The 14,550-nt window shown below is 38.0% G+C and overlaps 1 protein-coding gene across 6 annotated transcripts in view; it reads left to right on the top strand.

Moving 5' to 3' along the window:
* Positions 1-14,550, top strand: part of INPP4B (inositol polyphosphate-4-phosphatase type II B) — a 553,469-nt gene that overhangs the window by 278,764 nt on the left and 260,155 nt on the right. For all 6 annotated transcript variants that reach the window (XM_036233518.1, XM_036233519.1, XM_036233517.1 and 3 more), the window contains 2 exons: positions 6,910-7,028; positions 9,164-9,280. In XM_036233518.1, coding sequence (XP_036089411.1) covers positions 6,910-7,028; positions 9,164-9,280 — 236 coding nt within the window. The remainder of the gene's footprint in view (positions 1-6,909; positions 7,029-9,163; positions 9,281-14,550) is intronic.

Here is a 14,550-nt window from a genome sequence, read left to right as displayed (position 1 = left end):
AGAGAAAGGTCGCACCTGCAAGGGCTTCACAGTCTGATAAGATCAAAGAAGATTTGTCCCAGAAAGTCAAACTAAATGCAGCTAGCTCTATAGATATTTGGGGAATGTAGATCTCAAAAGGCATTTTTGTTTTAGTTTTGCAGTTTTATTTATTTATTTATTTATTTATTTATTTATTTATTTATTTTTGAGGCTGGTAATGCATGTGTTTTAGGGGCAAGTAAACCTATCAGTTGCCGTGTGCTAAGTGGCAGCTAGAAGCCAATTTTAATATTAGGTCAATGTTAAGTTTAAAAGAAAACCTTAAAATACATAGGCTGGCTCACAGTTTAAATCTAAATAACAGGTATCAGTAGAAGGCATCACTATTCTCAAGGTGCCTCAGCTGTTCTCACTTCTGGAATATTCTTGGTCATCTCCTCCTCCACCTGAGTCTCAGCTTCCGCCATATGGTTGGGCCACCAATTTCTTTCTGTTGAACTTATTCTTCTCCTGGGCCCACTCATCGCCAACACTCACAATTATCATTAACTCAAGTGAAGAGCGATGAGAGACTCTTAAAGAGTCTACAAAGAGTACAGAATGAAGATTAAAGGATATGTATTAATGGCCATAAATCCGTTCAGCGTGATATACGGCCGCATTTTCCTAAGAAGTAGCCTTAAGAAAATATTCAAAAGTGAATAGTCATCCTAATTGCTTATGAAATTCTCATTGTGTGGGTATTAGTCTGAGGCAGGGACTCTATATACTCAGTCATTTTTTTGTACACAATTGAATTTTCATGGAATGCAGTGCTCCGGGTAGAAGGCAGTATTGTCTTCTGAATCCACTCAGGGGATCTGAACTGTAATGGTTGAGATCCTAGTCTTCAGAAGATTGCCGTCTTAAAATTCCCAAGAAAAAGGAAGAATAGAGAAAAGAGAGGTAGAAGAAATTAAGAATAGGAAAACATTTTATAATGGCAAAGTAAGTAGAGAAGGGGGCCATTGGGCTTTCTATGTGCTGCGTATATCTTTTAATGTGTGATGTAAATTGATTTAAACTAGATGTAATCACTGGTATAGGATGGTAACCGTGAAACTATATAATGAAATCGAGTAATTTATTGGACAGGAAACATAATCCAAATTAGCATATCAGTTGATTAGTGGTATCTAATTTTCTGAAGTACAAGGAGCAAGATATATACGTGATGTTTTTGAGAAAACTGAATTTGAAAAGTAAATAAAAAACAGTATTGCAGGCTGCAAGCATCTTAACCACAGCCTTGGAGAATGGCTGACTCTCTTAGTGGTCCTAAGATAAGAGAGGTGCTGTCGAGGGAGCCTGGGAGCCAGATGGTTATTTCCCCTAAATGCGCCCCCATCCTCCGTACCCTGGCCATGAAATCATGTCTTCCATTTTCCCCGTGAAGAGTCTGTAGCGGGTATAAAAGGCGTGCTTCCATCCGGCTGTTTGGAGATCTCGCGGCGCCATTAATTTTTAATTGCAAGAAAAAAGAAATTTTATTAGAATTAGCAGCCTTCCTTTTTGGTGAAGGAAGTACACAGAGCAAGTCTTTCCATCACTCCGTGGGATACTTCAGTTGCTAAGACAGTGCCTCCCGATGGGCCATCATTCTCTGAGTAAAGGATCACTTCACTTCCCAGATAAACACCTGCTTGGAGGACAAGTTGACCACACCTGTAGCACCTCTGAGGGCAGGTAGAAAATAAAGCTTTCTGCTCTTTTTGCCTTCTCGTTTGAAAGTACCTGGTCATGGGGAAAGTATCCAGTCAGTGTGAGTGTGTCCATCTGGTTGCAAAAGTGATAATATTAATGATAAGCTATGATTTCTGAATTTAACAAATAATCCAGTAAAAAGTTTTTTTCATTTTTTAAAATTTGTCAATATGAAAACAAGAAGGTACAAAAAAGTCACAGGTATTTATTTAATAAAATGTTTTTATTAAAAAAAATAAGGTTACACAAAATCAGGACCGACCCGAAATATCTCGAGCATATAATTACTCTGAAAATATTGGATAGAAAAATTCATTTTGGGGTCAATGTACAACTATATTCACATTAATGTTAATAGTAATAATTTAAGGATCCTGTAATGTGTCTGGTAGTTGACATACTCTACTTCTTGTAGTCTTTATAACAAACCTATGACATCTGTTCTTTTATTTCCATTTTACAGATGAAAAAAAATAGATGTCTCAAGAGATTTGAGTAATTATTCAAAGGTACATAGATCCTTAGGGTAGATACAGGTTTCAAATAGAATTTTATCTCAAAGAAAAAAAAAAAGTTGTTTCTGTGTCCTCTCTGGGCTGCATGGTGTGGTTTCTCCTGTGAGCCTCATTTTCCTTTGGTTAACCGAAGAACAGAATTGTAGAGATGTGGCAACTCTTGTCAAGGTCTCCCACCCTCATCTCCTCTGCTCGTGGCCATTGATTTGTTGTGGAAGAAAGAGGATAAACTTTGTTGGATGCCACTGACATAGAATGGCAAGAGGAGAGATGAAATGGAGTGAGGCGGGAAAAATGACCTGACTTCACAGAAGACAGAGGTCTTAAGGAGAGAGAGGCAGTTGCTTGGAGTGGGCCGTGAGCTCACACTGTACAAGCTTGTGGCAGGCGCCTTTGCTTACTTGTGTACAGGTCTTCAAACTACTAACATCCGGCCGGTGCCACTTTTTTCAAAGGGACCTAAAAAACTGATTATTGCTGGGACCGAACTCTCTGATAGAGGGGTTCAGAGACATTTTTGATGTCAGCCACGGTTGGCTAGAACGATAGAGACGTTCGATGGATCCCCCAGACTTGGCATAACTTAGAAATGATGGCTGCATGACACACAAACCAAACTTTTATAAAAATCATATTTTGGTGTAGACAGAATATTACTCAGTAAGACCCCAGAAGACCCCCACCCCTTAACTTTTGGACTATCAAATATTGGAAGAACTGCGAGAGCAAAACATGATCTGTTCTCTGCTCCAAGCATCTCGACCAGAGGTTGGCAACTTCTGGTTCTTTGCCCAAATTAAGCTGCAGAGGTATTTTGTATGACTCTTACAGCTTTTACCTACACAGTGATTGGGGTTTCAAGCTTGGGACAAATCCTCAAATCAAGCCACAGTGGGCTTTCCCCCTTTTTTTTTTTTTTCCAGGAAATGTATTTAAACACAGTCCTCTCTTTTGATGTAGCCTCGGCCTTCAGTTTGCTCAGGGCTCAGGCCTCCCCCGAGATAGCGAAGCTCCATTTATTTCATGACTGCACTTATACTGAGGAGTCTTTGCTCATAGAGTAGAAGCCTCTCAGCATCTGCTACAAATCTGAGCTAGAGAAACATGTAGGCATCTGGTCACGGCCACTCAACAGAAAGTGACCCCTCACGTTACTACTACAGCAAAGTTAACAGAAAAATAGACATTCCTCACTCTTTCATTTTTCCTAAAGAAAATGTTCAAATTACAGGTTTTTTAAAAATTACTGTTGTATATTATTATTTTTTCCTCTTCACAGTAGAAAATGAACAGTCGATTCAGCGGCCACAAGCCATGTTTGAATCCCAGCCTATCAACATCTTGCATATGTTAACTCTTCTGGGCTCTGAGAACACTTTTAAAGAGCTCAGTCCAAAACAAAGCCGGTGAAATGATAAAAATAAAAGTGAAAAATCTACCAATGAATGAACAATTGCAGAGAGCCATTTATTTATTACTACACATTTGATTCGAGAATTCTCAAATAAGCAAAACAAAGCTGCAGAAGCCAAGCCTCACAGCATCTTTAGTCTCACGAGCTGAGGGAGGCCATCATGGAGGCCACTCCTGGAGCAGTTTTGGTTGGTTTTGGTTGGTTAACAGGCAGTAGTAGGTATAACTGGCAGACTGTTATAACGTTTTTTGATTTCTGAAAATGAATTTTTCAGGCTTTTTTATTAGCTATTGAGTAATTCCTATGCAGGTTAGGCTTTACAGTGACTAAATGAGTAATAACTCCATGAAGCAATGCAATCACTCAGCATTTATCACCCTTCCAGTGGGACAGTTTCAGTACGTAGAGAGCCATGGGTTTCACTTTATGAAATACAGTGACTCATATACTGGGTTTGGTATTTACAAAGAAATGTTGGATCTGGTGACAGCTTGTAAGGAGCTGTCTGAATATGACTGAGTCGACAAAAAAATTATTTTACAGAATAATACAACACTAAATATTGATAAACGTTAGTATTAATATTGGTAAATAATAGTATAATGATATCAGTAAACATTATTTTGCACAGAAAAGAAAGTACATTAATAAAAAGGGCATGATTTCTCCTTCATCTCCACCCTGAGAAATAGGTAGACAGATGAGGAAGTTGAGTGTCTAAGGGCTTGTGACTTAATTGTCACATAGCTAGGAAACAGAGAATCTGGGAATATAGCTCAGGGATTCTGACTGATTGCAGAGTCTTTGCATGGCATCTCGCTGCTTGAGCATTAGGGAATAGTAAATCTTCTGGGCTGTTGAGAAGAAAAGACATATGTGCAGCCCAAGAAATTACTTTAGTTGTTTTTGTTGTTTTCTACACGTTTAGATATAGAATATAAAGAAATACAAAGTGCCATTATTATCGTTTTTACTTCATCAGTATTTGGGTGTCTGCAAATTGGTTTGGACAGGACATTTCAGTTTTATGAAGCTCTTTTCTGTTTTTATTAGAAGTGAGTCGGTTTCTCTGATCAAATGGAGAATAGCTGCTCACTTCTGCAAAATAACCACAGCCCACAATCAAGCCTGATAAGAAATCAGAAAAAGAGTAACTTATTTTGAGCAGAAGTGTCGTAAGCTCGTATGACAGCAGTGAGGTTACAAGCAGCAAGCGGGCTAGATGCATGTGTTGGAAACAAATTGACTCCAGCTTTAAAATCCAAGGAAAGACATACGCCAATGTCGGCAAATGGAGAGAAGGCTTTACGCTGTGAGCAAAAAAAAAAACAAGAGTGATAAAGTTAAACACATTCATAGGGCAAGTAGAGGAAATGATCAAAATAACCACCAAAGAACAGTCAAGTCAAAATCTAACTTTTCTTTTTTTTTTTTTTCTTCCGGTGATATGTTGACATTGTTGAAACCTCACATCAGAATTTTATAAAACTGTAGATCTCTTGGGTTGGGCAATAAAGAATCATGGTAACAGGTCTTTCAAAGAGAGGTGCCATTGTGCGGGAGAGGAATTCAGGATGCTCAGAAAAGAGATGGATTCAGGACACCAGGAGAAGACCTGGAGCTAATGGTGTATGATGGAAGCGAACTCTCAGAGAGGGCCAGTGATGCAAATGTGAGCGCTTCGTATTTCTAAGGCACTAGTTCTTAACATCTAAAACCAAAATAATTGAAAGCACGTTTTGGAGAAATAAAGGAATAAATAGCAAAATGTTTCAAAACAGCGAAGGCTAAATATACTAGCTATTATTTTTTCCACACGCGCTTTCCTAAAAGGTAGAGCATGTGGTTTAAATAAGGAAAAATGATGAGAAAATGCCATACGGGATTAAAAGAATCTCAAAGTCTGGCAAGAAGGAGTTAAGTGAAATCATTTGCCCAGCATTATTTAGCTGGTATAACTTGAGGAAAACCAGGCCTATTTTGTTCCAAAGCTCCTGTTTTTTTTTTTTTCCTCTATTCCATTTTGCTTCTATCAAACGAGATGATCTGTAAGTGATTGAAAGGCGATAATTACATTTAGAAGTTGCTTTGCTTTTAAGTTTCAGGTTTAAGTCGCAGTTCCTCTGTCCCAGTTGCTTAAATATATCTGTCCCTTCTCTTCCTGCACTGACTGTTCAGAGGCACAGGGTAGGGATGGCGTAGAGACCATCACACTGTCACCGTGACCCCAGGCCCAGGGCTGCTCACTCTCCCCTCACAGCTCCAGCCTGCCTGGAGCGACCACCAGAGACCAACTTGAACCCCCTCCAGCGAGAACACTTTGCATCATGGTTAAGAATCGAACTGCAGGTAGCAAAATGACTATTTCAGTGCCAGGGGAGGATACACAGTGAGAGATCTTGGACTTGATGAAAAGGAATATAGTTGTTATTCCTACATACTTACATAGCATTTTAATGTGTGTATGTGTGTGTGTGTGTGTGTGTGTGTGTATGAAATTTTCCCCAAATCATGACAATGATATGTAGTAGGAGAAAATATTCAAGTAAATATGGTATGGTGATGAGAGTCTGTAATATGAGCCTGGTGTCTGAAGGGAAAGTTCTTACATTTGTGGCCCCTGGGCAAGAATTTAACCCATCCTTATTCCGGACTTCTCCCGCCCAGACTTGGCTGGAATCCCAGTGAGGGCGTTTTTAACCCCTCCTCCTCCGGCTCTGCCCTGTCTGGTGTTTCTAGAGCTGTTGCAGTGGGGTAGCCTGTTTCCCATTTCTGTCCCCGAGTGTGCCGTGGGAGGCCAGCTCTAGGTAGTAGCTAAGGTAAGGAGCAAGCATGCATTGAGCTAATCCAGCCAGTGCCAACATGGAACAGCGCAGTTTCCTGGCTATGGCCCGACTTGGTTCACTTAGTCTACGAGTGTGAATTAAAGCTCAGGGTTTAATGACTATATTTAAAGTCACTCAAGTCTCTGAGCTGTATGTGCAAAGTCACACATTAGAGCTGGGATCCCAGGGCAGGCGAGACTTGCAAGAGCTGCAAATGTGATCAGTGGAAATGAACTCTCAATTCAGCTACACAGCACGTGACTTCCTATTTCTGTAAGGTACTTCCAAGGGACTTCCTCTGTAAAGTCAGCCCCAGGCTCCGGAGATTTCATTCAGCGCCGTAGCTCGGTTTACTTCCAGCCCCAGACAGAAGTTTTCCCTGGGACATGGTGTCAGTTTCTTCTCTTTCTTTTTGCTCTGCCACTGCCAGCATGCAAGGATCTGGTGGCTCCTGTCCGTGATCGCAAGCTGAGTACTCTGGTGCAGATCTCAATAATCCACCCCACGGAGGAGGGGCTGATAAGATACTCCAGCACTGAAATTGTGGAGGTGAGCATGCCGCATTACTCTCGTGTGTGTGCTCTCTCTCTGAATCTGTCTCTGTCTCTGTCTCTCTGTCTCTGTCTCTGCCTCTCTCTGTCTCTCTGTCTCTCCCTCTCAATGGATTTGAGGAAGCAGCCGAAATAAGTTAGTTCACGGCCTGGAGCTGTCTGTTTTAGTGTCCTCTGTCATATAGGAAAGCATGCCTGAGGTTATTAAGCATGTTTTGGTAACTCCCCAGAATAAACAAATGGAGGAAGAACTTGCCTTTTTCATAAGAGACTTTATTTTTCTTTAGTAAATGGAAAAACTTCCACTTTGAATTCCCAAATAGAGCACCACATAGAGCAAAAACCAAAATATAAATTTTAAATTAAATGGAATGAATCTTTTTTAAAAAAATAAAATAAAATAAAGAAAATTGTAAAGTACCTAGAGAAGTTTTAAACCTGTTTAATGTTTTTGCCCTTTTTACTTTTTTCTATATTCTTCAATACAGTCTGTGAGAACTATATTCTCAGCTGTTTGTGTCTGTCTTTTTAAGGTACAGTGTTTTCCAAACAAAGGTAGATAATTAATTTGAGAAACCAATTTTTCCAGGGAAAAGGTGTAAATATTACTCATCAGATGAGAGATTTCCTATTTATATTTATTTTTACTAGTATCACATTCAATGTGTCAAGAGGAAATTGTGCTGGATTAGATTCAAAAGAGGAAGTGTTTCTCTTTTGATTATTTTGTCCTTATCACACATGTTTCACAACCGTAGTGAATGAAAAATACTTATTTGAACATCTGGGATGAAAGAAAGTACAGCCTAATCTCCCTGGGCTTTGCCTACCTTTCTGAGACCTGTGAGCTTGTCTGTTTTGAATGACGAGTTTCTTCGTAAGAACCTACCACAGACCTGGCTGGCTTAGTGCCGACCTGAGTCTAGATGCAGTTGATGGAATAAATGATTCAGACTGAACTCCACTCATTTCTCTAATAGGAATGACCCAGATCCTGCACACAGCCCCGAATCCGCCCTGTGGAAATTTTGGGTTTCAATGCTGGTATAATTTGTACTTTATGCTGTAGTTGAACGAACAAAAATAGTCTTATTCATACCAAGACACTTTGACGGAAATTGTAAAATGTTTCGTTCATATGGAAAAAACTTTTTCAAGTAGTATTCCAACTTAATTATTTTTTAAATGTGGTCAAAATTTAAAAGAAATTATTTACTTTGACCCACCTCAAAATTTTATATTCGAACATATTTAGTTGTTTAGGGCCGTTTTATTTGCATCCTGTTCCAAAGTATAACACAGTGACAAACAAACAGCAGTATTTGCTGAATAAAAAGAAAAAAGAATGAATGAATAAATGAATAGTTTGGGCTTTCAGAACCTTACATAGATAACTGGTTTACAGAACTCTAGCACGTTTTCAATGATATTCAGAAATATAGATATTTAAATATAAATATAAAATTAAACATTGGCTGTCAGCTCTCTAAAAATGAATTCTGAGACATTGAAATATCCTGTGTGCTGTATCCTGAGCTAGTAATTTCAGAGCCCCAAATCCATCATGTTTAATTTCTTTCATTAGTTTTCTAATTGATCTGAGGAAGAAAAAACAAAAAACACACACACAGCCGAACATCTAAAAACAAATGGGCACTAACAGAGCATGGCTTTCAATTGAATCATTACAGAAAGGAAATAAACAGACAGCATAAGCTTATCGAATGGTTTTTATGAGAAAATTGCTTCATTTTAATTAAATCAGTCAATATTTTAGCTTATGTGCATAAATTACAGGTTATTTCCATTAAATGCATTGTAAATGGACTGACTACCAACCCTAAAGAAGGGTTCTGCATGAAATGAAAAGAAATTGTTTTTCAAGACTATTTGCAGCTCTGACAGTGTTGCAGGGTCATTCACTATCAACAGCTGCATCGGTACTTCGGGGCCCTGCGGCAGCTTGGTGCCCGTGAACGTCGTTTGGTAGTTCCAATCTTCCTTCTACTAGAACTATTTCCTAGAAAAACAAACAGACTCAGATACACTTTCTGCATTCTCACATGTCACTGCATGCTGCCGGCCGCACTTGCTGCCTTATTGAATCAAAGTTGTCTGCTTGTGCTGTTACAGGGAACAAGAGACCCACTGTTTCTGACGGGTGTCACGTTTCCATCTGAGTACCCCATCTATGAGGAGACCAAAATAAAACTCACAGTCTATGATGTCAAGGATAAGTCTCATGACACCGTGAGTACTTGTACTTCTTTTTTGGGAAAAGGAGTTATGCATTTCCAAACTCTTGAGTTTTTGGTGTAACTGGCGTTTTGCAAAGAGGGTATTTTATTTGTACTGTGTTTCTGTCATATGTTTATGGTTAGCTGGGATTTTTAAAAAATTCATTCAACTTTGTTCCAGTATGGTAATTGGGTGAAAGCAACAGCTCCCAGACTAGACGTTTGTCTTCCTCAGGAAGGCTGGCTCAATCTCTTGGTTTACATTTTGTTGTTGATGTTGTTTTAAGTTGCTGAAGGAGTAATACTGTGGGTAGAAACCAAGTAGAAGAGATGAAATGATGTTTCAAAGCTTTCTAGATATTGTAATTACTCTAAAATGGGAGACTGACAACGTGTTTTCCTTTGACAGTTTATCTTTTCCATAATATATGCAGAGAAATTCCCTCTACTTTTCCTGAAGTTCCTGGCACCAGAGCAAACAGAAGCACTAGGCAGGAGCTTTCTTTGGTCTTTTTCCATCGAACTCCTAGAAAGTCCCAAGGTGCCTTGTCCTAGGTTCTTCCCCTTCCTACCTGATCCGACTTTTTCTCCATTTAAACCAGACCCCCTGGTAGACAGTTAAGTACCTGGGCAATATCTGGAGGCCATTCTTAAAATTTCTGGACTGGAGAGAATGCTCTAGGCTAGGCTTTGGGAAGGGAAGGATTTAAAGGGAGCCCTCTCCTTTAAGTATCTCCCTTTAGCATGAATTTTGGGCTGTTTTCAAGGCAGGGGAGCTAGAGGAGTCTTGATGGTCAACAGCGAAGCACAAACCAGGAGGTGCTTTGCAAGCAGGGGGCCTGGTAGGTTTGGAGAATGCTGGATGTTCAGGGATGCCGCTGGACATGGAGAATCACACAGCAGCTCATCCAGGGGGCCCTTAACTCTGTACTGTGCTTCACTTAGCCATTTCTATCTTGTTCATAACTCTCTCTTTCCATTCTTTACCACAAAATATATAACATACCTGGAGGGTTGGGGGGTGTTTAATAGAGAAAAAATATTCTGTGTTGAAGGAACTTCTACTCATCTTAGTCCCAGAAAAATTCATTTCTTTAAAATTGCAGAAGATATTCCCAATTAAATGCATAGCAAATGTGTGGACTAGAAATAGCTATGGCGGTTGGGCATGTTTATTACAAAGGTGGACTGTCTGGTTCCTGTTACATTGACTAGCTTTGTGACCCTGGGAGAATTCATTCTTTGTGACTCTGTTTCTTCCTTTATAATATTTGCTTCATGGGGTTGTTGTGAGGATTAAATAAGTTAATATATGTAAAATAGTTAGAAGACTTACAGATTAATTAGTCGGTATAAATTGCTACATTTCTTATTGTTAATTGTCTTGGCTGCTGCCTCCCAGTTTCTCATAGTAATAAAAATCAAATAAGGGAAAATTAACTAAAATCTTTTTCTTTATTAATTTTTTTCCCTTAAGTGGTACTACATTTATTATTTCTGACTTCTTTGAAGAAGAAGGGAAGACAAAAATACTTTACAACAAAAAATGAGATTAAAGCTGGCAACTAAAAATTATCTGCTTAGGAGTTCTGTTTTTTGTTTTGTTTTTTGTTTGTTTTTTGTTTGTCTTGTTTGTTTGTTTGTTTGTTTTCCATTTTCCTTGACTTTTGCGGTAACGTGGAAAACAGTAGACTGAAATGAGAAGATCTGGACCAGGTTTGATAGACCTGGCGTGAGGCCTTCATCTCTATGCCTGGCTTCCCCCGCCCCCTGCTCCCCCCACCCCAGAGAAGAGGGTGAAATGAAGGGAACAGGAAAAATGATTCAGTTGAGAAGGAGGGAGAGATGGTTTAAGTACGTGGTAGATGGAGATGACACGACTTTGCAGAGGAGTCATAAGCAGAGAAGTGATCAAGATGACAGGGAAAGAGAATCAGCAGCTCCTGGGTTTTATGTTCTTCCAAGCACATGATAAAATTCAATGCTCCCTGCAAGCCCAAGGCATCCACAGGACAGTTATAGAAACTCTGCTACAGAAATGAAGATGTCACCCCTGAACTCTTGGCTTTGTTAAGTCCTTAGAAACATCAGCATTCGAAATATTAAACACTAGTGTTTCTACCCCCTTCAATCTCCCTCGTTTAAAATGTACATGTACGTTAATGCTTTCAGGATAAATAATTAGCCTGCTTATTAATTATGCTTTTTGTTGGCTTCTATTTCTAGAGACTAATTATTTAAAGTCTTTGAAATACTCTCTTCCTTGATCAGAGGTATTATCACATGAAAGTATTAGACGAACTGAAATTCCTGCTGTGAAATAAAACTTGTGAAATTTGAACATACTTAAGAAATGCAACCAGCTTTCATTTACCAAGTGCTGTTAATTAAGGCATAACCTCGTCCTTAAAATAACTTAACAATTAGCTCTGGTGATGGAAGTGTAAAGGGAAACACAGCTCATTAATATGCTAATAGTCTCCATGGACATAGAATCTTTATCTTGGCACTTTTTCTCTCATTTCTTAAGCTCTTCTTTGGGGTAAAGGAGGCAGGAAGTGGTTTTAAAATACAGTTTATAATTTTGAACACTTAATAATCTAAATATTTTAAGATCTTAGTACTTTTAAGGCTTAAGGAATGAGATTATGGACATTTACGTGTTTTGGAAAATTAATGAAAAGAATGTGTTTTTAAAAGTAGTTTTAATATTTGATCTTAGCAACTATTGATTATATTAGGTTGACCCAGGACAATGAGATTTTGTATATTAGCTGAATATCAGTTAGTTGAGTCAGATGACTAAGTGCTCGTTTTTTCCTATTATCATTATTTGAAGTTAACTGGTCAAATACATTTGTTATTTTGCCATCTCCTGTTCATTTACATACATATTAACATTAGATATTTTTAAAGAGAAATGATACTTTTTCATCTGTGCCCTTGATGCAGCCATTATCTACTTGTTGTTCCTGTATTCCTCTAAACAACTGGTCCTAAGATTGATTGTCTTAGTAAAGTTAGCAGAAATGCAATTAATCATTGTAACAAATGAGAAAAGTCTAACCGTTGATTCACAATGACTACTATTTTCTCCTACTCCATCCTTCATCCTTCCCGTTTATTGCAGTAAGTCTCCCTCTCTGGCAGATGCACAGGTGGAGTATGGCGGTGGTAGGGTTGTTATGAGAATTAAAATGACTTTTGTATTATTTTCCTCACCATGAGGACATTAACTATTATCTGAGAACGGGCTGCTTTAATATCTAGCTGTTTGGTGGAGACTTGAAAGCTTGAAATTGAAGTCCAATGTTAAGGTACAAGAGCCACCGTTCTTAACAGTGAAGTTGATACCTTCCAGATATATATTGGTTGTGTGCTCTATTTTAAAACTCCTGGGAACCGAAACAACATAGACAGAAGTGTTTTTAGCACGTTATTTACAATGTTCAGCCCTAGAAAATCAAGCTGGGTTTTCATAATCTACAGAAAAAAAACTCAGAGGAAGGAGAAATGTATGAAGAAAAAGAACACTATCAAACTTTGTCTCTCTCCTCATGTGACTGGTGTTTTGGAAGGTGCTAAATGAGGCTTTTTAAACACTCAGCTTAAGATAGCCATCAATCTACAAACATGATTAGGTCACAAAATTGTTTTTGTCCATGGTAGAATTTCTAATGTATTCTGAATTTGAATTTCTAATGTATTTTGCAGGAGTGCACTTTGCTCCGTATCTTTTGCCCTTGACGTAAATATATCCTTCAATTTGTTAGATGTTTAGCTTATACAACAGAGTCCCATGTCCAGTAGATGCTGAACCTTTCTCAGGTGAGGGTATATGTTCTAAGACTTTTTTTTTTTTTTTTTTTTACTACCAGTTACTAGTAATCCCTTCATTTCTACCTTTTGGAAAAAGTGACCTTATCAAGACTGGATGTAAATTTGTCACATTGTGTATCTTATATGCCCAAGGCAGTTTTAGTTTTAGTACAATTTCCTATAAAGTATCCAGTTCAGTTTTTATGTTTTTCTATGGAAAATGAAACCATTTACATTTAGTATATTTTGACTTCTTAGAAGTTTAAGTCTAACTGTAATTGTTGAAATTCCATGAGCTGGCTTTTCTATCTTAAAGATATGGTATAGTGGGTGAGGAAAAAGATATTGAGATTAGTGATGACTAAGTACATTCAAAGCACTGTATTCAATATGTTACATATAGTTTCTTCTTTAACCTTCATAAAACTTCTTTGAGGGAAGTATTATGATCCCCATTTTAAAGATGAACAAATCAGAATTCTGAAAACTTAAGTAGGCTTAAGTCAAAGACTTTATTTTTTCCAGGTTACACTATGATACATATATATTTAGTAGAATTTTCCTCAGTTTTGCTCCACAGTGTGGTATTTTTACTTCAAGTGATACTTTAAAAGCATTCTTCATTTAGACCTTAAAAATTGATTAAATGAGGAAAACGTCAGTATTAGAAATGGAAAAAACTCATATTCCAAAATTTTTAAGTGCTTAAATTAAGTATGTATAACTAGTTGCAGATGTCTGACTAAATTTTATGATGAAGTGTCCAACTACTATTTGTGAAAAAATGGCTGTTGTCACATGATATGAAATGGCTAAGTTTATGTCTCGAACTTTTCTTTTTGTCCCTCTGGACTTATTTTTCTTATCGTCTATACTATATTGTCCTTTCAACCTATCCATTCATTGTGTTTGCCTTTGCAATATTCCTGTCTAAGCAGTGACATAGTTTGCAAAAAGAGTTACTGATTTTGTTTAGAAGTTGTTCAGAGTTCTAAAACATTGCTGCCCTTCATGAATAACTCCATTTACTTTCTAACTGTTCATATGTGATATGTATTTACAAGGAACGTATTTATATTTTATGGATGTTTAATTTACATACAGTAAAATAGATCTTAAGTGTGCAATTCCACAAACTGACCATTGCATATGACCACATAAACTCTTCCAAGGCAAGATACAGAACAATGACATCATTCTGGAAAGTTTCCTTGTCCCCCTTTCCAGCCAATTGCCACCCCACACACCTGGAGGCAACCCTTTTCTCCTGTATACCAACATAGATTTGTTTTACTTGTTGAGATTTAAGTGAACGACATTATATACCGTGTGCTGTCTTGTATCTGGTACCTTTTGCTCAGCATAATATTTTTGAGATTCATTCCAGTTGCTGAGTGACTCAACAGTGCACTCTTTTTTTTTTTTTTTTAATTCCTGAATGGTATTCTGTTTTAGTGATATACC

This window comes from Rousettus aegyptiacus, unplaced genomic scaffold (assembly GCF_014176215.1).
Source record: "Rousettus aegyptiacus isolate mRouAeg1 unplaced genomic scaffold, mRouAeg1.p scaffold_m13_p_16, whole genome shotgun sequence".
Lineage (NCBI taxonomy): Eukaryota > Metazoa > Chordata > Mammalia > Chiroptera > Pteropodidae > Rousettus > Rousettus aegyptiacus.
The sequence above is the reverse complement of the archived record's forward strand: the minus strand, read 5'-3'. Positions and strand labels throughout refer to the sequence as shown.